Here is a 23,728-nt window from a genome sequence, read left to right on the forward strand (position 1 = left end):
TATATTATAATTATAATTATTATTATTACGATTTACAACAATTTGTTTTGAATTTCTTTGTTATTTCATGATCCAAGGTAAGAAACTAAATTATAGTAAAATCTTTACACATGCTATAAATAAATATTTATCCCATTTCTTGATTTTACATCACAAAATAGCATATAATATCCGCTGATTATATAACACCATTTTCCAATACAATTTCTTCGAAAAATTGCATCTATTAAACCAAAAATCATATAATTCTTAACAGATAAGGTTTCCACACAAGATATATATGAATAAATCTTCCACCTTGGCTAAAATACGAATACAGATTGTAGAACATGGACAGCTTCAAGGGACAGATTAATCGGCCTAATGAAATTACTGGAAAATTTCCCCGCAATAATATAATTATGAAGCCTCAGAGAGAAGTAAAAAAGACTCGACTCAGCTTCAAGAATTATATATCTTATGCCACAAATGTTAAGTCTATAAATATAGGTTATTCAATCTTAGTCAATTTCAATTCATTTATTCAATATATTTCCCAAAAAAAGTGTTCAATCTATTCACAAGAAATTCTTGCAAAAATCGAAGCTCGAGCTGTAGTTACCCTTCAAAACTCGTTGATCGAATCGAATCATCTTGATACGAATTCTTATTAAATTTCTTGATTCTCAGTATTGATAGAATGGAGAAAGGTAACTTGTTAAATGGGAACTGTTTTATCGACCTCAACTCGAACCCCATGCAGAACCCTAGTGAATATTCGGTAAGCAATATTTTGTCAAAAAAAAAAAAAAGGATTTATTTTTATTTTATTTTTTCATTTTATTTTAATAAAGGGAATGTTAAAATTGTATGAATTTTATCATTTTTTTCATCAGAATTCGGAGTTTGAAGATAATTTTAATTATCATGAAAAAGGGTTGTCTTTGAAAGATCATGAGGTATGCCTAATCATATCATAGTGCTGCAAATTATTATATTTTCTCTTCATGCCATTTTATGCATTATGTGATATAATCTGTATATTATAACTAAAATTCTTGATTATTTACTATTTATATAGACTATAGTATATAAGTTTGCAATATTAATTTCATGCACGTAAACTAAAACTGATCCAGGAGTTGGATCGACTAAAATCCGAAAACAAGAAGCTGAATGATATGCTTGCGAATTTCCTCAAAAATCAAAACGATTCGACACAAAAGCAATCTAATTCTGATGAGAAGTTTTCGCGGAAGAGGAAGCTCGACGATTCGAATTTTATTAAAAAGAGATGTTGTAATCAAGCTTGTTGCGAAGAATGTTGGTCACACGGAAGACCAAAAGGGATAAAAACGAATGCTTCGAAAAAAGTTTTAGTGAGCGCCGATCCCTCGGACACGAGCCTAGTAAGAATATTTTGATGATAAATAAAACTTGTTATATCCAGCATGAAAATCTGCATTTGTGGATAATGGATTCTAAAATTCTTAAACATTTTTAAAAGATAAGAGTAAATTTGTTTTTTTTTTTCTCGTTGAGAGCGAATACGACGAGTTTTCTGGATATTCCTCAATGTCCCGACTATTCACGGCATGAACTCATTATCTTATATAAGAATTTCAATTGCATTTTGCAAAACTGGAACTTTTTTACAGGTAGTAAAGGATGGGCACCAATGGAGAAAATATGGACAAAAGGTTACAAGAGATAATCCATCTCCAAGGGCCTATTATAAGTGCTCTTTTGCCCCCATTTGCTCAGTCAAGAAGAAGGTGAATTCATATAATCTTTTTAATGAAACAACAATTTAATTTAATTTACTGTATATTTATTCAAAACATTCAATTTTAATTAAATTTAATAGAGATATTGCTTTTGGAAATTGCTTTGTGCTTGTAGGTGCAGAGAAGTGTAGATGATCCATCCCTTTTAGTTGTTACATACGAAGGCAAGCACTACCACCACCGCTCTTCCTCTCAATCTGAAACAGCCGGAGTTTCGTCTCCAGGCTCGATTTCCGGTGAGTGTACAAGCCCTACAGCGAGTCTTGATTTGAGAGATCCTATAATGCACTGCAAAATGCAGAGGGCTATAGCAAATTGTGATAGCAAGGAAATCCAAGAATTTTTTGTGGATCAAATGGCTTGTTCCTTGACAAGAATTCCAGGTTTCACTGCTGCACTTGTTTCAGCAATATCAGGAAGGATACTAGACGAGGAAATACCTGAACCATGATGAGAAATGCTAGTAAATGAAATGATTTTGTAATTTTGGAATAAAAAATATACACATTTGAGAGGTAAACAATACAAAAATGTATATATAACAGGGCGTCAAGATACGTGATATAAACTACATGAACGAACTCGTGCAGATTTTGATCCGAAAAGAAATGAAACGGGAATCGAACTTAAAGAGCAAGGCAGCGAAAACGCAGTCCCGTTAAGTTACATGCATATTGTTCACCATTTCATGTAATTTCAAGAAAGACATGCCTGAGATAATCATACAATTTTTCTTCTAGATGCTATGAAGCTTTAACGTTAAGCATTCCTAAGAAACATAGAGCTGGGAAAGTGAACCTTGAAACCCAGATTCAGTATATGACCAGTAGCTTTTTAAGCAAGGTGGCCTCAGCACAACTCGGTATTTAACTTGAGAGAAATTCCCATACTGAACAGCTCCTGACAGTGAAGCTTCGCTCCGTATGGGACGTTGACCCTCACCACATCTTCCACCGACTCACAGAACCGACAATAGGGACCACGAATCTTCCGGCCACCAAAAACTGGGCGCTGAATTACGTTGGCCACGTTCTTACAGCTGCGGCAGATGTGAATCTGAGAGGAATCACTCAGGGTGAAGAGGCGCTCGTGTAAATTTGCAGCTGCACCGTGGGCTAATAGACAGTCGCGTTCCATCTCACCGAATTTGATCCCGCCAAATCGCTTCCTATCTGCAACTGGCTGGCGGGTAAGTGGATGGACTAGCCCTGTATTCCTGAATTTCACTTTATCCTCGGCCATGTGAGTGAGGCGCTGGTAGAAAGTTGGGCACATAAAAATCAGGGAACGAACTGCTTCTCCAGTCCGACCATCGTAAACTCTTTCATGCCCCCATCTTGAAAATCCAAGCCTGCAAGTTACATGTGCTTAAATATATCCAAACATACAAATTGATTAGGTATAATAAAATGTTAAGTGGGACGGACAATGATTCTCCTACATAACGGATGATACCTATGAAGTTGAGCTGTGATATCTTCAACCGATGGTGTTGAAAATGGGGTGGCATATTTTAGTGCACCCCCCAAGGCAATCCCTTTGCCTAAGGCGGCCTCTAAAAGTTGACCAGGAGTTTGTCGGGAGGGAAATGCGTGAGGATTTATCACAATGTCTGGGACTATTCCTTGTTTCGTAAAAGGGAAATTTTCTTGAGACTCCAGAAAGCCAAGAACGCCCTTTTGTCCATGCATACTCGAGAACTTGTCGCCAAGACATGGAGAACGAACCTGCACAGTCATCCTTATGCCACAACTACCATGAAAAAACTAGGGTATAATGAAATTTTAGAGAATAAGAACAAGAATCAAAGGGCCAAATTGGTCTGTGACAAATCGAAGAGAGTAGCTCTCGGTTGTGTTCACAAACACGGAGACATAATTGACATAAAAAACACATCAAATGCAATCCAACAACAGTGGCATAAGTTGTGGGGAATACTCACCTGTCCTAGAGATACAACGGCATAGTTCTTTCCATCATCATTAGCAGAAAGCACGACTTTGTGAACCATCCCTCTTTCAGTGTGCCGCAACTTAATGCTGTGATCGACCCCTGATTCAGAATGCTTTCCTATGATTATGTCGCCTGTTTGGAGGTTGGCACCAACGAAGGGAAGGCCATCATCGTCAAGGCTGTCTACCCGACCAATTTTGCTCTGTGTTTTCCCAAAGCTTATACCGTCCTCAGGCTTAAGCTTTTTCCCTAATCCTTCGGAGCTCTCAACCTCCGCCTTATAGCTTCTAATGTGTTCAGATCGAAACATTCCACGCTCCAGGGATGAACGATTCATCACAATCGAGTCCTCTTGGTTGTATCCCAGATGGACATTAACAGACACGATCGCGGACTGACCATTAGAGAACTCGGGGTGTGGGATCATCCCCCTTTGCTGATGAGAATATGATGATTTTCCTAGACAATCAGAAAGCATCGTCCGGAAAAGTGGCCTCTGGGGGTAATACAGCTGATGAGAATTAGTATCGACTCTGGCATTCGGGTTTGTCGTAGAAAATCCAATTGCTTGCTGGGAATGCTTCTCGGACTGGTAGAGTACTCTCTTCGCGTGATCGTGGTTGTTGAACGGAATGATTCCGCAACTTAAGCCTTCCAAAAACGAACAATCTAACTCACAGTGTGTATATACAGGTTGCCTAGATTTTTCATTGGTGAAAAGGTATCTAATTCCCCATGCAGTCTGGCAATCTTCCTCTTCTTCTGGTCTTATTAACTCTATTATTCCATTATCTAGTAGAGTCTGAAATGTATAATCTCCTTTTACTCCTTTAATCTTCTTTAAATTTCGAACAACTAAAAGAGGCCGGAATATCCTTCCAGAATCAGCAAATATGCGCACTTCAGAATGATGCTCGTCTCTCTTAATCTCAACCTACAAGAGGACAGAGTGTGAAAAGTTCGCCGACAGAAGCTGACAAATGGAAAGCACGTTGGTAGACAGTCGCAGCAGAGCAATGCTATCACGCTACAGAAGAAAATGGGGGAGAGTAAGGAAAATGAGCAATTATTTTCCATGTTATTGGAAAATAATATTTAAAATGTGTGTATTGAATATTTAAATGTTGAATATTTAAATGTTAAAAATAAGAGTTGTAAATATTGAAATTAGTGTGTGATGATGTAGATAATGATGTATTTTATTTTTGGATTATTTGTAAAGATTTCCTATAAATAGATCTCTCATTTGTGAAGAAAATCACAATTGAGTAGAGAGAAAAATATTATAAAGTGTGTAGTTTGGTAAATTTTGAGAGTTTGAGATTTTTACTTTTTACCATAAATTTTTACTTTTTCACAACACGTTATCAGCACGAAGCTCTAAAAGTCCTACATACTTTTCCAAGCTCCAAACAGAAGAAAAAGGTAACAAAAATAATTATATTTATTTTACTGTTATTTATTTATTGTGTATTTATTTAATATACAATATAATGTTATTATTAGAAATAATAAAAATAAATTTTTCATAAACTTGTTATAAATCCTGGGAGGATGTTAAGACGACATCCCACACTCCCGGTAAGGGATACGACAAGTATAAAAGCCTATAAGGTTTTTAAACAAAATAAATTATGACACTCATTATAATATTATGATATGATATACATAATTATTTAAACATGTCTAATATTATATATATCATATTATTACCATAAAATTATACAAATACATACCTTTATTTTTTTTTGTACCCCAACGGTCATAAATGGTAAAAAACGGCTAGTTTTTGCCCTATAAATATGATCTCACAAACACATTCCATCACTCCAACTTTTTCTTCTTCTCTAAAAATTATTCATCATCAAATTTTTCGAAGAAAAAAGAAGATGGCTTTCTCAAGGATATTTTTAATTATTTTGGTTGTCATACTCACGAGTCTTGTATTTATCGAAGAATATCCTCCTCGTACGTTTTCTTTATTTTTACAAATACTTGTACTTGTTGTTTATCCGTTACTTTGTATTGCAATAATTATTAACTAATAAAATGCATCGTAATTTTTTTTAGTACCACCATGTCAAATTTAACAAAGCTCGAATTTGTTGCGCTCGACATCACGGGAAAGAATTATATGCCATGGACTCTAGATGTAGAAATGCATCTTGAGTCATTGGGTCTAAGCGAGACCATTAAAGAAAATGGCATATGCACGTCACAAGAAAAGGGAAGAGCCATGATATTTTTGCGTCGACATCTCGACGATGGATTGAAATGTGAATATCTGACTGAAAAAAATCCCATGGCTTTGTGGAAGGGATTAAAAGAAAGATTCGAACATATAAGAGAAGTTATACTTCCGACCGCCCGGGATGAATGGAATACATTGAGATTCCAAGACTTTAAAAAAGTCAGTGATTACAATTCGGCGATGTATAGAATAATCTCGCAATTAAAATTTTGTGGACATGAGGTCACAGAATCTGAGATGCTTGAAAAAACATTTTCCACGTTTCATGCATCAAATATTACTCTACAACAACAATATAGAGTACGTGGATTCGCAAGATATTCTGAACTCATCGCCTGTCTTCTTGTGGCGGAAAAAAACAACGAGCTATTAATGAGAAATCATCAGTCCCGACCCACTGGATCAACAGCATTTCCATAAGTAAATGCTGTAAGTAAAAATGAATTTAAACCTGGAAACCAAAATCAAATTCAAAGACAAGGTTTTGGTCGAGGTCGAGGTCGTGGACGTGGACGTGGACGTGGAATTGGCCGTGGTCGTGGTCAAGGCCGTGGTTTTGAAAATAATCGAGATAGTTATTTTTATAACTCATCTCAAAAGAACGTCCCAAACCATCCACAGAAAAGGCATCATGAGAATACAAGTGTTAATGAGAAGCACTCAAAAAGATATGAAAGTTCTTGTTACAGATGTGGTACTCCAGGACATTGGTCCAAAGTTTGTCGAGCCCCTGAGCACCTTTGTAAACTTTATAAAGAATCATTAAAGGGAAAGAAAAGGAGACCAACTTCACTGAACGCAGTGACCGTTTGAGTGATTCAACTCATTTTGATGCTGGTGATTTTATGAATGATTTCTCTGGAAATGATCAATATGTTGGTGGGATAGAAATGAACAATATTGATGCTGCAGATTTTCTCAACGATTTCTCTGAAAATGAACAATATAATGGTAGAATATAAATGTACAATAATCTATTTTTCATGTATTCATAGAATAATGTTTTATTGTATAATTATGATTTGTGTTATATTTAAATATATATTGCAAGTAATTTATTTCATTGCATATTTTTTTGAAGTTCAAATATGGAAAATACTATGAGCAAAGCTGAAGTTTGCATACCCGATAGTGGTACAACGCACACTATCCTCCGAGATAAAATATATTTCTTGGAACTAAAACCAACAAAAACAACGGTGAATACAATATCAGGTCCTGTAGACTTGATTAAAGGATGTGGTAAAGCACAATTTTTGTTACCTAATGGTACAAAATTTTTGATCAATGATGCTTTGTATTCACCACAATCGAAAAGAAATTTGTTGAGTTTTAATGATATATATTCCCATGGGTATGATACTCAAACAATGAATGAAGGGAATGAGAAATATATGTGTCTTATCACATATAAATCAGGAAAGAAATATGTGATTGAAAAACTACCAATGCTCCCTACTGGATTGCATTATACACATATAAGTCTCATTGAATCAAACATGGTAGTTGATAATTCTTCGATATTAACCAATTGGCATGATCGATTGGGACATCCTAGTTCAACAATGATGTGAAGAATTATAGAAAATACACATGGTCATCCACTGAAAGACCAGAAGATCTTTCAGAATAATAGGTTTCAATGTAAAGCATGTTCTCTTGGAAAACTTATTATAAGACCATCACCAGTCAAAATCCAAACTGAATCACCAATGTTTCTTGAACGTATTCAGGGTGATATTTGTGGACCAATCCATCCACCATGTGGACCATTCAGATACTTTATGGTATTGATTGATGCCTCCAGCAGATGGTCACATGTATGTTTATTATCAACTCGAAATGTTGCATTTGCAAGATTACTTGCTCAAATAATAAAATTGAGGAATCAATTTCCCGATTATACAATCAAGAAAATTAGACTTGATAATGCTGGTGAATTTACTTCCCAAACTTTCAATGATTATTGTATGTCTATGGGAATCATTGTTGAGCATCATGTTGCTCATGTACATACACAGAATGGATTGGCTGAATCATTGATTAAACGTCTGCAAATGATTGCTAGACCAATGATTATGAAAACAAAGCTCCCTATTTCTATATGGGGACATGCAATTTTACACGCTGCTTCATTAATTCGCATCAGACCAAGTGCATATCATAAATACTCCCCATTGCAGCTTGCATTTGGTAAAGAACCAGACATTTCTCATCTGAGAATTTTTGGATGTATGGTGTATGTGCCTATTGCACCACCGCAACGAAAGAAAATGGGACCTCAAAGAAAGGTTGGAATTTATATCGGTTATGATAGTCCATCAATCATTCGATATCTTGAACCTCAGACAGGCGACGTGTTCACAGCACGTTTTGCTGATTGTCATTTTAATGAGGAAATCTTCCCAATGTTAGGGGGAGAACAGAAACATACCGAAAAAGAAATTACATGGTATGTATCATCATTGTTACATCTGGATCCAAGAACAAAACAATGTGAAAAAGATGTACAACAAATTGTACACTTGCAAAGAATAGCAAATCAAATACCAGATGCATTTGCAGACACAAAAGGGGTAACTAAATCATATATACATGCTGCAAATGCCCCTGCTCGAATTGAAATTCCAAAGAAACAAATGGAAGATACTCATGATGTCATTAAACGCCTGAAGCGTGGAAGACCAGTCGGTTCCAAGGATAAAAATCCTCGAAAAAGAAAATTCATAGAGAAACACGATGATCACAAAATAAAGAATGACGTTTCTGAACAAACACATGATGATCACAAAATAGAGAATGATGTTCCTGAAGAAACACATGATGATGAAAATGATCTGTCAGAACCACAAACTGACGAGAATCATGAAATCTCTATCAATTATATTAATACTGGAAAAATATGGAACCGAAAAGATATAGATGAAATTGATGATATATTTTCTTATAATGTGGCAATCGACATCATAAATGATAACGAAGATCATGAACCAAAATCTTTTGGTGAATGTAAAAATCGGCAGGATTGGATAAAATGGAAAGATGCCATCCAGGTTGAATTAAATTCGCTAAATAAACGTAATGTTTTTGGACCTATAGTCCTTACACCTGAAGGTGTAAAACCTGTTGGATACAAATGGGTTTTTATTCGAAAGCGAAATGAGAAAAATGAAATAGTAAGATATAAAGCTCGACTTGTTGCACAAGGTTTTTCTCAAAGGCCTGTAATTGATTATGAAGAAACGTATTCTCCTGTGATGGATGCAATTACGTTTCGGTATTTGATTATCTTGGCGGTATCTGAAAATTTAGAAATGCGTCTTATGGATGTTGTTACAGCTTACTTATATGGATCACTTGATAGTAATATATATATGAAAATCCCTGAAGGATTTAAGATGCCTGAAGCACAAAGTTCAAAACCCAGGGAATGTTATTCTGTGAAATTACAAAGATCATTATATGGGTTAAAGCAATCAGGTCGAATGTGGTATAATCGACTAAGTGATCACTTGATGAAAAAGGGATACGTAAATAATTCAATATGCCCTTGTGTTTTCATTAAGAAAACAACATCCGGATGCGTAATTATTGCTGTATATGTTGATGATTTAAACATCATTGGAACGAATAAAGAAATTCAAGAAGTTGTGTCATACTTGAAGGAAGAATTTGAAATGAAGGATCTTGGAAAAACCAAGTATTGTCTGGGTTTACAAATTGAACAAAAAAAATGTGGAATGTTTGTTCACCAGACAAATTATACAGAAAAGATCCTTAAACGTTTTAATATGGATAAAGCAAATCCTTTAAGTACTCCAATGGTTGTTAGATCATTAAACATAGAAAATGATCCATTCCGTCCATGTGAAGATGATGAAGATATTCTTGGTCCAGAAGTACCATATCTAAGTGTCATCGGTGCCCTTATGTACCTTACAAATTGTACAAGGCCTGATATATCTTTTGCCGTGAATCTGTTGGCAAGATTTAGCACATATCCAACAAAGAGACACTGGAACGGAATTAAACATATATTCCGTTATCTACGAGGAACGACAGACTTGGGACTTTTGTATTCAAAAGATGCTAATCCAAGTATAATTGGTTATGCTGATGCTGGATACTTATCTGATCCACACAAGGCACGTTCCCAAACTGGATATGTATTTACTCGTGGAGGCACTGCAATATCTTGACGTTCTCAGAAACAAACGCTCGTAACAACTTCATCAAATCATGCCGAGATTATTGCACTACATGAAGCAAGTCGTGAATGTGTGTGGTTAAAATCAATGACCCAACATATCCAAATTTCATGCGGATTATCATCTGATGAGAAGCCTGTGATACTATATGAAGATAATGCTGCATGTGTTGCTCAAAAGAAAGAAGGATACATAAAAAGCGACAGAACTAAACATATTCCTCCTAAGTTCTTCGCATTCACCAAGGAGCTTGAGAAGAATAGATGTATTGATGTTCGTCACATTCAATCAAGTGAAAACTCATCAGATCTCTTCACAAAGGCACTTCCTACGTCAATATTCAGAAAGCACATATATAATATTGGGATGCGCAATCTACGAAATTTGTGAAGAATTGTTCATGTCAACATCAGGGAGAGTTTACGTGACTGCACTCTTTTTCCCTTACTATGGTTTTTATCCCAATGGGTTTTTCCAAGTAAGGTTTTTAACGAGGCAGTACAAAAACACGTAATGAAGACATCATCGTATCATGATCATCATCACAAGGGGGAGTATTGGAAAATAATATTTAAAATATGTGTATTGAATATTTGAATGTTGAATATTTGAATGTTGAAAATAAGAGTTGTAAATATTGAAAATTAGTGTGTGATGATGTAGGTAATGATGTATTTTATTTTTGGATTATTTGTAAAGATTTCCTATAAATAGATCTCTCATTTGTGAAGAAAATCACAATTGAGTAGAGAGAAAAATATTATAAAGTGTGTAGTTTGGTAAATTTTGAGAGTTTGAGATTTTTACTTTTTACCATAAATTTTTATTTTTTCACAGCACTTATTTATTACTTATTAGGATGCTTCATTCTGCAATAAAAATATAATTTATACAAAAATGATATTTATTCGTTACTCTGAAACACGTGTGACAGGTACCAAACAGGTAACAGCAACCATGAAAATTAATGCATGGTAAAATAGTCCCATTTAGAAATCATATTTACTCTATTACAAATTAAGTGAATTAAATGCAAAGAAAAAATTGGAATCAAATTTGAAATCACAAACCAAACAAGGCACTGAAGACAATTTTTATTTGAAGTTCCTGCAGGTAATGAGATTTGCTAACATCTTATGGCATTGCCGATCTCAACCTACGATTTGAGATCTGCCTCTTAAAGTTTCCAAGGAATACAAAATAAATGTAGATGAACCAAATGAGGCACTTCCATCCTGCGACGTTTACGTCTTAGCTTAGCAACAAATGACGCAGAATTTTCAACCCCTCCAACCCAATCTCCATCTAAAAGAACCTTTTGCTTCCCTTCGAGCAAACTTGAAGTATCGTCAACCAAAATTTCCATTCCATACTGGCGTAATTTTCGGAGAAGACCATTCTTTTCCAATACGTGGATGCTGACAAGACCTAAGCTTGCTAGATTCTTAACTAGTCCACAATTTTCTCCGTCAGGTGTAGAAAGGAAGCAAATCTTACCCCAGTGAGATGGGTGGCTGTATCATAATGCAACCAATCATAAGCTATTCTACTATTCTTGTTGAGATATCAAGAATATAGTTAGAATGCTAATGAAAACAAGATTCAAATAATATGAAAAACACATGTACGCCACATCTGGCCAAAAGAAACTAGGAAATGTAGTTTCCCTGTAAAAAACTACACCAACATATGCATGAGAAGCAGTTTTCAAAGCAGAAGAGAATTTGGCCAAGGTATTACATAAAAACTAAACTCAAAAGCAAACAAGAACAAATTTTGCTGTCGATTTAAAGCAGAAGAGAATTTGACAAAGGTATTATATAAAAACTAAACTCAAAAGCAAACAAGAACAAATTTTGCTGTCGATTTAAAGAATCAATAGTTCACCATCCTTTACAATGCTGCACCATGCTCATGATCAAGTACAAACAAAAACCCCAGCACCAATTGAAATCACACAAAAAGAACTACTGACGCACACTGCTTTTTAAATGGATAAAGTAGGTCAAACATGGTGAAGCAAAGGTAAAACAAGCCATGCTGAAAACAAAAGAAACATTTTCGGATAGTGAAAACAAATCAGAGTATCAGTTTCAATGGGAAATTGAAACTCAGTCAGAGAAGGAAAAATATGTTGGTTAACTGCTTCCCGCACGACCATTTTCGAATAGTGAAAACAAATCAGAGTATCAGTTACAGATTGAAACTCAGTCAGAGGAAGAAAATATGTTGGTTAAGAAACTGCTTCCAGCACGACCATTATTAAGGTACAATGCATAGAAACAAAAAAAAAAATCAGAATACACGCACATAAGCAATACAAGCTCTCTACAGGATTCAGTTGCTACACATGAAGAAAGCATGCCACCACAACTCACATTTTTTGTTTGGGGACTGGCATGATGAATAAGCCAATGAAACAAAGCAACACAAGGAAGAATGGAGCAGCCAAGAGTGTGACAAAAAGGCATTTGCTCCAAAAGAATAGTATGATGACAGACAAAAGCAAAACAATTAAGAATCATAAAGAGAAAAGTTGAAATGTACGCTACCAAAAATGACAACAGCAGAAGATACAATTAAAGGTTGTGTTTGATCAATATACAACAACAATCAAGCCTTTATCTCACTAATTGGGATCGGCTATATTTATCCTCCTACATCATTGTGTTCTTCCCCTGTTATATCATCGTCTATATTTAAATGAATTTTATCCTATTTTATAGTTATTAACCAGGTCTTCTTTGGTCTTCCTCTTTCTCAGTTAATGTGCATATTTGTTATGATCTCAGATTGCCTAATTGGGGCATTATTGTGTTTAATCAGTATCTCTCCAGAAAATTTTGGAGATCATCATGGGTAAGTATGTGCTGAAATTTTGAAATGGGTCGCGATAGATGTAGTGCAGTAACTGTGGTGATTGTAGGAAAAACAGAGAGCAATTTGTTATAGCTGTATCTTTTGAAGGTAGACAAATAGCATGTTTGAAAAAAATTAGGGAAAAAAAACAGAAGAATGGTGAAGTAAAATAAACCATTAAAGTAACAAAATTGCCACTCAAGTTACAAACAAGCCCAATTCAGTTTCCTAAACAATGCATCAAGGTTAGCCAATCGTTTATCAGCACATTATACATTTCTGAAATCTGGAAATAACTATTCCCCATTGAACGTATTATTTTGGCTTCTCACAGAAATAGCTGCTGATATTGGGGGATTTTACTTGTTTTTCACATCTTGTTATGTCGCATTGTGTTGCATTTACCATTTAGATTGCATGCATTTTGTATGATTTTAGCATAATTTATGTTTTATTGTGGCTCATGCGTCCAAGATGTGGGAAAAAGATGAAATCTGCGAAGACCATCCGCCCGGGAGGAAACTTATGTCCGCCCGGGCGCGCTTGTAATTTTGGAAAAAATTCTGGACGATTCCATTCCTTATTTTCTGAAGGTGGATGATATGGTAGGGTATGGAGCACGAAATCAGTCATTCTTCATCACTATTCAGAGCCGCCATAAGCTTTGGAGAGACTTTTGCGCTTGGATTGAAGATTCGATGATTTCCGGGCACCGTTCTTCGCGTTTTTCGTCAATTCTAGTATTTCTAATTTAGTTTTCATCTTATAAACATTGTTGTGTTTATTTTCAATATGAATTCTAGTAGCTAACTTTTTATAATTTGTTGGGATTTAAGGAGATCCTACCCCAAACTTTGATATAATTAATTTACATCTCGATTTCTGATTTGTTCTTGATTATACTATTGTTTTATCGTGTTGTTAGAGCGTAACTAACTTTAACAACGTTTTTATATTGCGAGTGAGTTCGAGAGAATAACTTGTGATAGGAACGAGTAGTATAATCCGTGGATCTACAATTTGCATAGATATATGAAATTGGATACGCGCCGATAGTCATAGTCCTAAGGGTCGAAAACTAGGGGATTTCACAAATCGACATGCAATTCACTCTTGATAAATAATTAAAGACATTTAATTACTTCATTGAGTAGAATTAGTTTGGCATAGCTCGAGAGAGTGTGTTCAATTGAATAGGAAATCCTGTCGCAAGCATATAATCATTATCGAACGAATTAATTAATTAACGAGGGGTAGATGAACCGATATTCCCAACAAATTTATTTCTCATAGAATTTTCATCAACTAATTTTTTTGATGTTATATTTCATTATTCCATTCTTGAATATTTTTTATTTGCATGTTTATTTGATTATAGTAGAAATAAAACAACCAATCACTTTTCGTTGCTAAAGATCTAATAACTGAAAATAATAATTGTTAAATACAGTCTTCAGTGGAACGACACTCGTACTCACGTACATTATACTATAACTTGACATCGTGCACTTGCGATTAATTTTGAGCATATAAAACGTATTTTTATTGAGGATTCCACAGTGCAAGTTTTGCTCGATCAGCTGCTAATTTACTAAGCACCATGTTGAATGAAGTACAGTACAATCACATGGCAGGAGTTGATGCAATAAAGACAGAATCCATAAAATGAGTTTTCACTTTTCAGAGTCAAGTCCTAAAACCAGATAAATAAACATGACAACTTACGGGTATCTAGCATCACCAGCCCTCCCTGTGTATGAAACCTGCTGGCGTGTTTTCCTCATATCACAAGTCGCTTGCAAAGGATTTGTTCGCCTTAGAGTAGCCACAACACCAGAAATTCTCTCCATCCTCTTGTAAGGATGTGACCAAGCTCCAGTAGAAAAAGCCCTGGAAAGACCGTTCGTGATGATTGAAGTATCCAAGTAGTGTTCAATTGACTGTATCTCCCGATCTCCATAAAGATCCCTTTGCATGGCTTTCACCATGCGCCTCTCAGCATGTTTCATGTGAACTCTCAATTCTCTCTCAAGTAGCTCACTAGCCAACTCCAACCTCTTGTTCCTGAAATCATCCCTGCTGTCAACTTTGCGAAGTCCCATGTAAGCTTCTAACACACACTTGACCATGTATGCCAGAAACCGAGCCTTCTGCCCCAAGCTTTTGAGGTTAGGAAAGAGATAATTTTTAAAGCATTCTTCCACGGACTCTGTAGGTGGGAATTTGCAACCCTGCATGAGTTTCTTAATATGATTTATTGCACTGTCCGCCTTACGGAAACCCTCATAATTTTTATCAGCAACATGAATCGATGCAACAAGTACATTTGCAACCCTGCAGTCTTCAATGTCCAGATCTATCAACTTTACAACCTCTAGGTCATTTGAAACACCCAAGGCAAAGAACAGAATCCAGATTGGAACTTCAGTTGCCATAAAGTAAACTGTAAGGATCTTCTCTCCTCCACTGATGTGCTCCACTTTTGGAACTAACTTTACGTGAACTTTTCTTCGCTTGGCAACTGAGCGATATGCGATTGACCAATTCGGATCTTTTGCTATCCACAGTCTTTTTAGACACATTTGCTCCTGTGCAATGAAAGTCTGCATAAATGTTGAAATTAATCCTTTAGTATTCGAATTAACTGCATTGGTCACAGAAGACAAATTCTAAGTCATCAATAAAATGGTTAACTGGTAATAATAAACGGTGAAATTAAATATAGCTCGTGAGTTTGTTACTCTACTACTCGTGTAGCCAGTTAAAGGGTGAACTGGTGTGGATAAAAGACATTGACTAAGACAAATCTTGACCTTGTACAACAGCATTTTGCGTTTTAATTGATACTACAAACTCCCTTGTTTGAACTTTACCAACATTTGCAAGGAATATACAGAAAACCACTATAAAACTAAACCCTCACCTTCTCAGCACCCTTAATAATAAAATATCCTCCATGGTCAAATTCACAATCCATTTTCTCAGTTCCTTTCTCATTGCACAAATCTGATTTCACCATTACCGGGAGGCTGCCAAATAGAATGTCACTCTGATGCACACTTACCACCGTCTTTTCAACTTCTTGTTGTACACCAGTCTTGAACTTGTCACTGCTAGCAAGATTTTCGGTAAAAACCTGAAAAGTTACAAAATGATAACAAGATAATAAAATATGATACATAAATTTTTTAGGAGGTAGAAAGCTTTGGCTACATCATCATCTGACAGTAAAATTTTATATAGGTTTTAGTTTACGATCAAAATAATAATAATAATAATTTGAAAAGGTAGGTACAAAATAGACACAGTATAGCATCTGTTCGAAAGCTACAACTACTACAGTTCTTAAGAACGTAGGTCATGCAAAAATTTACGTGAAATTTTCAGAAGATGAAAACAAATACAAGAGGAAAACTGAAAAGAATGTAGAACGAAAAAGTTAAATAAAAAAATAATCTAATACATACTACTAGTTTATCGTATAATATCTGTATCTATGCTCATCATCTAGGAGATGCTCTTCATCCAAAAATATTCTGATTGTTCATCCACAACCATAGGTTTTACATAAAATGAAGAGCAATCCCACAGAACTAGCACAAGCAACACAATCAAGGAACTACTGTTTTAATCCACTTTTTAGAACTATAACATGCGTGTTAGAAAACCTTAAGGGAAAAAACATGATGGTCAAAATTAGCTTGGGGGTGGTTGAATGCCAAACAAAAGATAGATTCTCTGACAAATAGAACCTCCAAGATGAACCTGGTCGCCAGCAGATTGTACCAAGCATTCAACCCACAAAATACAAGAAGCAATGATCACTGAAGAAATAAGAAAATAACATGCATAAACCCTAGTCCAGAACGTCTTCAGAAAAAGAAAGAAATAATCTTAACACGGATCCATTTACAAACCTCAAGATGAGTATCGATTCTGATCTTGGATGAGTAGGTCATATTCTGAAGCCGTGCATGCCGGGGCAACAAATTTAAATAATCCTTCCCACCATCGGCTGAAAACTTATCGCCGGTCCAAAATATAGGCTTCTCAAGGGTAACCTTCCCAAATTTGAGAGATGCCTGTTATACAAAATGTATGCTGAAACAGAAAGGTATACAAAACCAGCGAGCTAGTACAGCGAACTAAACAGTAGCACAATGCATAAAATAAAGCAAACCGAGGCCTGTATGTAATACAGTGTCCTTAAAACAGATTCGTCCCCTCCGGTGTGCTTCGAGGATGAACTTGGACGTCTGTTTCCCAGGATACAACGGAACAACCAGCAATACCTTAGCACGAGATACCACAAAGGCGAACTGAAATGTACCTGAACTTTATCACGAGACAGAACGAGAAAAGGAGCAGCAGCCGGTGGAAGGAGCAGCAGCCGAGACAACAGAACAAGCAAAGCGTCGAAATAACAGAATGTAGGAGAGTGTGTTGGTATATCTGAAAGACTCGAGGCTGCCTCTATTTATAGGCACTCATATGGACAGTTACGGCTGGCCATCTGAAAGGCCAAAGGTCAGCAGCTGGAGCACCAAAAGTCAGCAGCTGGAGCACCAAAGGTCATTTCAGTTACAACACCAAGGGTCAGCTGAAATACCAAAGGTCTTGGTCCATAATTCCAATTTTCGAAAATAAAAATAGCAAAAGCCAGGTGAACCTTGGTGGGAAATTTTGCCTTGATCGGTCCGACATTCGACGCACCCAGGTCGCGCTCGTACGCTTGCACACAAGTCAAGCCTTTTTCCACTGCAAATCGGGCCCATGATTTGCACCCCCGCTGCGCCTGTGCGCGCGAGAGAGAGCCTCTTGACCAATCATTGTTACACCTCCATAAAGTGTAACACTATATAAACTCACCAATGCTATGTTCATTTTCCAATGTGGGACATTTCCCACTTGCCATCTACTAGGCCTTGTCCAATTTCTCATTCAAAGAACAAGCCCAATAAGCCTTTATAAGTCCAACAATGCCTGCCTCCAACCATCATCTCTCCTTTTCGATGGATCATACCCTTGCGAGATAACAATCTCACCAATAGAGTCAAACAATTGTTGTATACCATATTTAAAAAAGTCGTTATATGAATTAATTTGGTGACTAATTAGCCCATACTGATAATAAAAGGTGGTCGAAGCCTTCTTGCAGAAAGTTTTCAGCGACCCTTCACCTAATTCTTGAAAAGAACTGCCCACATGATCACCGTCATCAGAATCAGAAAGCTCAAAGTCCATATCATCGTCAATATCCATTCTGGTGGTGCCATTGGAAAACTTCTCATTGGCGCCACTAGGTCCAGCTTTTGGAAAATCCGATCCACCCATCTGTTTAGAAACAACAAAAAACTAAAATTGTCAATCCCCGACCAATATAACTCAAAATTTCTTTCAAAAACCACTTATGTGATCTTTTACAAAGACTCAAACATAAATGGTTTCTTCAGCACAAAGAGCAAGGTAAGCAGCTCTAGTTGCGATACTTTCATTACAGAACATAATTTAACACGGAAAAAGCTTAATAACTCTCATTCACTCATGCCCCATAAAAAATAATAATTTCTACACACACAAAAAAAAAATCCTTCAAAACACATAATATTAGATAGGAGAACACGTTTCTATTAGTCGCATTTTATGTTAATTCCTCTGTGTATATATAGCATCACCCTTGTACTAAAACTCATTCACTCATATCAATACAATGGAAGTTTCTCTCACCCAACTCTTCAATCGAAACTATAATATGATATTAGAGCTCAGACCCACCGTTATGTGTTGGACTGCCCTAATGGACCACCCGCTAATATCTTGCATATTTCACGGTTCAAATGTTCATTCTTGGACGTGAGGGGCTGTGCTAGATGTCTCACATCGGCTGGATTAAGTCCTTGATAATTATATATACAAACTTGAACAATTCTCCCCCCTTGAGTAGCTTTTGACGTTGAGTTATGTTCAAGTCTCAATCTTAACATGATATCGTAGAGTTAGATCTGTTTGCTGCTTTGTTCTTCTCATGGCTAAAGGAGCTCAAACATTGAACGCTCAAGCTTCAAATGCCAATGCTTCGAATCCTCAAAATACCAGAATTGTGTTTGAAGATTCGAGCATTCCATTTCATCTTCAAAATGGAGATCGTCCCGGTTTGATACTAGTTTTTCACTCACTTACACAGCCGGAAACTACAACACCTGAAATCGAGCAATGTCAATGGCGTTAACTGCAAAAAATAAACTCAGATTTGTTGACGGTATGGTATGTTTCTGCAACCCTTGCTTGACGATCTCTTATATGGAGCATGGATACGATGCAATCGTATGGTGATTTCATGGCTCCTTAACTCAGTCAATCGTGAAATTGTTGATAGTTTAATGTACATTTCCACTGCACGGGAGATGTGCATCGATTTGCTAGATCGATTCCGCCAAAGCAACGTTCCTCAAATTTTCCATATTAAGAAAACTTTGAGTGTTATACAGCAAGGTTCAATGGACATCGGTGGATATTATACTCGAATGCGGATTTTATGGGATGAATTGACAGATTTTCAGCCAGTATCTGTTTGTCGATGTAGATTTGTGAAGGAATGAGTGACTTATCAAAATCACGAGTGTGTTATGTAGTTCTTTATGGGTCTCAATAACTCGTATGCTCAAATCAGAGCCCAAATTCTCATGATGGATCCAATTCCAGCAATCTCCATAAAAATTTCATTTGTCGTACAAGAGGAACAACAGAGATCTGTCGACAATGATGTTACTTGTGTCTTAGTGGATCAAAGTCTTTTAACTACTCCTTCCGCTAATGCTGTTGTTGGGCGAGGATCTCACCCCAATAAGGGAGGTAAATCTGAAAAACCTTCTTGTTCTCATTGTCACTTTCCAGGTCACACGGTTGACAAGTGTTATCAAGTACACAGATACCGACCTGGACATCCCAAATACAAACAGAAACCAAGTGACAATCAAATGCGAGTGAACCAAACCAGAGCTTCTTCCTCTGTTGTTGTTGATGATTTGCATCGCTCTCATACTGATAGATCTTCCAATGGCGTCGGTGATAAGTTAAGTCCCGAACAGTGCAAGCAACTCATTGCTTTTCTAAGCTCGAAACTCCAGCTTGGGTATGGACAAACACCGATTGATCCTTTTGTGTCATGTTTTAGTGGTATTCTTTCAACTTTTTCTAATTTTCCTTCTATATGAGACGCTCATTGTGCACTTGATACTGGGGAAACTCATTACATTTGTACTTTACTTTCTTCTTTTCAGTCTTTTGAATCTTTCCACTGTCACTTTAACAAATAATTTTATAGTTCCCACCGCACATACAGGTTTGGTGAAGATTTCTCCTGATTTACTTTTGCACAATGTCTTGTGTGTGTGCCTCAGTTCCATTTTAATCTTCTTTCATTTAATTTTCACACTCAGCAGCTTTCATGCTCAGTTTCTTTCTTCTCATATTTTTGCAAAATCCAAGTCCACGGCAAGGATATGATGACCAGGATGAGTAGACGAGTTGGCAATCTTTATGTCCTCAATACTTCCAGCCTATCACCAACAGTTTATAATGTTTCTTCTACTCAACATACTTGGGGAATAATCGGATGGATCATCCCTCTTTGTCCAGACTTCATATTTTAGGCAATGTTCTTCATTTTGATTCTCTCAAACATGATGATTTGCTGAATTGTTTTGCCTGTCATTCAGCGAAACATAAATGATTGCCCTTTGGGTATAATAATACAATTTGTGATGCATCTTTTGACTTGCTTTAGTAGATATTTGGGGTCCTTTTCATCCTATAAGTGTTGATGGTTATAAATATTTTCTGACTACTGTGACGATCATACACGTTTTACTTGGATTTTTTTGTTGGAAGCAAAATCTGAAGTCTTAAGTATTTTTCCTAACTTCTGCAAGATGATCTGTACCGAATTTGGTGTCAGACACGAACGAAATTTACATTTCTCGCGATGTTATCTTCCATGAAACAACATTTCCCTTCAAGGTTAGTGTTGATACTTCTGACCCCTTTGTTATTTTTCCTCATCGTGTATTGTCAACTCAACTTAACTGCTTCTACTCATGTACCTGGAGTTCTGGTGACTCTCAGCCTGATTTTCCCCAACAAACTCATTTCCGTAGGGTTTCAAATAAGCCTAATCATTTGTGTGATTATTATTGTTTTGCTACTAATGTTTCTTCTTCACCTACGGCCCATTCTTTAAACATGTTTTTTAGTGACGCAAGTTGTCTTCTTCCTATAAAGCTTTTGTTCACGAGCGTATCATCCGTTGTTTAACCTCGTACCTTTTCTCAAGCTGAAAAATCTCCAGTGTGGTGCCAGACCATGGCTGCTGAGTTACGAGCTTTAGAGGACAATAGTATTTGGTCAATTGTTCCCTTGCAACACTGTAAAAGTGTTGTGGGTCGCAGGTGGGTTTATAAAGCAAAAATCTTAGCTGATGGGACTTTAGAACGTTATAAAGTGAGGCTTGTGGCTAAGGGCTATAGCAACAAGAGGGAATTGACTATTTTGATACTTTCTCTCCCGTTGTTAAGCTTGTCGCTGCTCGAGCTCTTCTTGCTTTAACTGTCATTCATGGCTTGTCTTTAACGCAATTAGATGTTAACAATGTCTTCTTACACGGGGATTTATTAGAAGAAGTTCACATGTATTTACCACTTGGTTATCATCGAAAGGAGGAGATTTTACCTTCAAATGCAGAGATTAAATTATACAAGTCCTTATATGGTTTATAGCAGGCATCTTGACAGTGGTTCGCAAAATTTTCTTCCTCCTTAACTCGCATTGATTTTGTTCAGTCGCATGCTGATAATTCTCTCTTTCTTAGAACTTGTGGTAATATTTTTTTGGCATTGCTAGTCAATGTTGATGACATTGTTATTGCAACCAATGATCCAGCCGACACCATTGCCCTAAAAGTATTTCTCAATTATCAATTCAAGCTCAAGGACTTGGGCAGCTTAAAATATTTTCTGGGTATTGAAGTTGCTCATTCCTTGCCAGGGATTTATCTTTGCCAACGTCATTATGCCCTTCAACTACTTGATGAAACTGGCTTACTTGGGTGCAAGCTTGCACTACACCTCTGGATGTGAATTTTAAAACTTTGCCAGGATGAAGGTGAGCTTCTTCCTGATTCTTCTTTGTATCAACGTTTGATAGGGAATCTTCTGTATCTCACAGTTACACGTCCTGACTTAGCTTACTCTGTATATAAGTAGAGTCAACTTGTTTCTGCTCCTGCCGCCTCGTGATGCCCATTTGCATGTTGCATATTTTGTTCTTAAGTAAGTCAAAGGAACGATTGGGCAGGGATTATTTTACAGCTCCTCATCTGATCTCAAGTTGAGTTTATTCTCTGAATCTGACTGGGCTGCACGCCCTGATACCGCTCTGTAATCTGTATTTGGTTTTTGTGTGCTTACTAGTGGCTCTTTGATCTCTTGGAAACATATTGTTTCTAAGTCTTCGGCGGAGGCCGAGTATCGCTCTATGGCTCTAGCCACTTGAGAAATGGTGTGGTTACTCTCTTAACTAAAGGATGTACAAGTTTGTGTCCAGCTTCCAGTTCTTTTGTCCCGTGATAACCAGGCAGCTCTACATATTGCCTCTAATCCAGTCTTTCACGAAAGAACAAAGTATATTGAAATTGATTGCCATGTTGTTCGGGAACGCATTCAAGTCGGCCTTCTGAAAGTTCTCCATCTTGCTTCTCATCTGCAACTTGCTGATTTGCTAACAAAGCCTCTCTTTCCAGCCCAGTTTCGTGAGTTCTTGGTCAAGATGTGTATTCTAAACATTCATTCCCCATCTTGAGGGGGAGTATTAGATAGGAGAACACGTTTCTATTAGTCGCAGTTTTTGTTAATTCTTCTGTGTGTATATAGAACCACCTTTGTACTAGAACTCATTCATTCATATCAATACAATGGCAGTTTCTCTCGCCCAACTCTTCATTCAAAACTCTAATGCATAACTAGCGAAAAAGGTGACATGCACTTCACTTTGCAAACCATTATTCACATAAAAACAAAAACAAAACAAAACTCACATTCCCAAAAGACCCATAAACCTTTGAACGACGACGAAAAAAGATATCGCACAATATGAAAAACATGAGATTGAAACTTACTTAAATCTGACTGTTGGGTTACCAAATATTTCAATTCTCAAGCATTTTGAAACTTTTGCTCCTCGTTTTAGACACCCAACATACACACATTCAAACTCTCTTGGCGACGGAAATATTTAGTTAACTAAAACGCTGCCTTGCAGGAGAAAAACCAAAGACTCAAAATTTAAATTAAAAAAAAACCCCACAAGAAAACCAAAGAAAAGGAAGCGAAAAGGACGGGAATTTTCTACCCGTTCTCCTTTTTACTTGCTGGAGACTAGCAGAAATTTTGGTGCAGAGATAATAAATTAATGCCGAGATTGCTGTATGAATATGTGTAGTGAGAAGTAAGTCCACTGGCTGACGAGTGAGGTGTAGTGTAGGGTATAGAGAATTAACTTTCTTTAAAACAAAATTACAGAAATAATGCCATGTATCCTTATTCCTTGTATATTTAAAAATATGACGACGGAAATTCGGAAGATATAGACAAGGGTAGATAAATATTTTAATAAATTTGGAAATTTCGGAAATGCGG

At 36.5% G+C, this 23,728-nt stretch overlaps 2 protein-coding genes across 6 annotated transcripts; one reads left to right on the top strand and one right to left on the bottom strand.

Moving 5' to 3' along the window:
- Nucleotides 1–512: 512 nt before the first annotated feature.
- LOC142526966 (putative WRKY transcription factor 40) lies at nt 513–2,217 on the top strand. Of its 2 annotated transcripts, XM_075631665.1 has the most exons (5): nt 513–760; nt 876–938; nt 1,119–1,388; nt 1,638–1,754; nt 1,882–2,217. In XM_075631665.1, the coding sequence occupies exons 1-5, from the start codon at nt 680–682 to the stop codon at nt 2,215–2,217; spliced, it is 867 nt and encodes a 288-aa protein (XP_075487780.1). In that variant the 5' UTR covers nt 513–679. The 2 variants fall into 2 exon arrangements, with proteins under 2 accessions (XP_075487780.1, XP_075487781.1); XM_075631666.1 differs by lacking the exon at nt 1,119–1,388.
- Nucleotides 2,069–23,364, bottom strand: LOC142526965 (DNA-directed RNA polymerases IV and V subunit 2-like). 4 transcript variants are annotated; one of them, XM_075631660.1, is made up of 10 exons: nt 23,209–23,364; nt 18,021–18,371; nt 16,955–17,119; nt 15,961–16,173; nt 14,763–15,640; nt 11,395–11,692; nt 3,709–4,653; nt 3,222–3,493; nt 2,565–3,117; nt 2,069–2,206 (listed from the first exon to the last, which is right to left on the bottom strand). In XM_075631660.1, the coding sequence occupies exons 2-9, from the start codon at nt 18,369–18,371 to the stop codon at nt 2,616–2,618; spliced, it is 3,624 nt and encodes a 1,207-aa protein (XP_075487775.1). In that variant the 5' UTR covers nt 23,209–23,364; the 3' UTR covers nt 2,069–2,206; nt 2,565–2,615. The 4 variants fall into 4 exon arrangements, with proteins under 4 accessions (XP_075487775.1, XP_075487776.1, XP_075487777.1 ...); XM_075631661.1 differs by lacking the exon at nt 2,069–2,206 and having other exon boundaries at nt 2,616–3,117; nt 16,102–16,173; XM_075631662.1 differs by lacking the exons at nt 2,069–2,206; nt 23,209–23,364 and having other exon boundaries at nt 2,616–3,117; nt 18,021–18,061; nt 18,163–18,292.
- Nucleotides 23,365–23,728: the final 364 nt, after the last annotated feature.

The sequence above is a fragment of the Primulina tabacum genome, chromosome 15 (genome assembly GCF_025594145.1).
Source record: "Primulina tabacum isolate GXHZ01 chromosome 15, ASM2559414v2, whole genome shotgun sequence".
Lineage (NCBI taxonomy): Eukaryota > Viridiplantae > Streptophyta > Magnoliopsida > Lamiales > Gesneriaceae > Primulina > Primulina tabacum.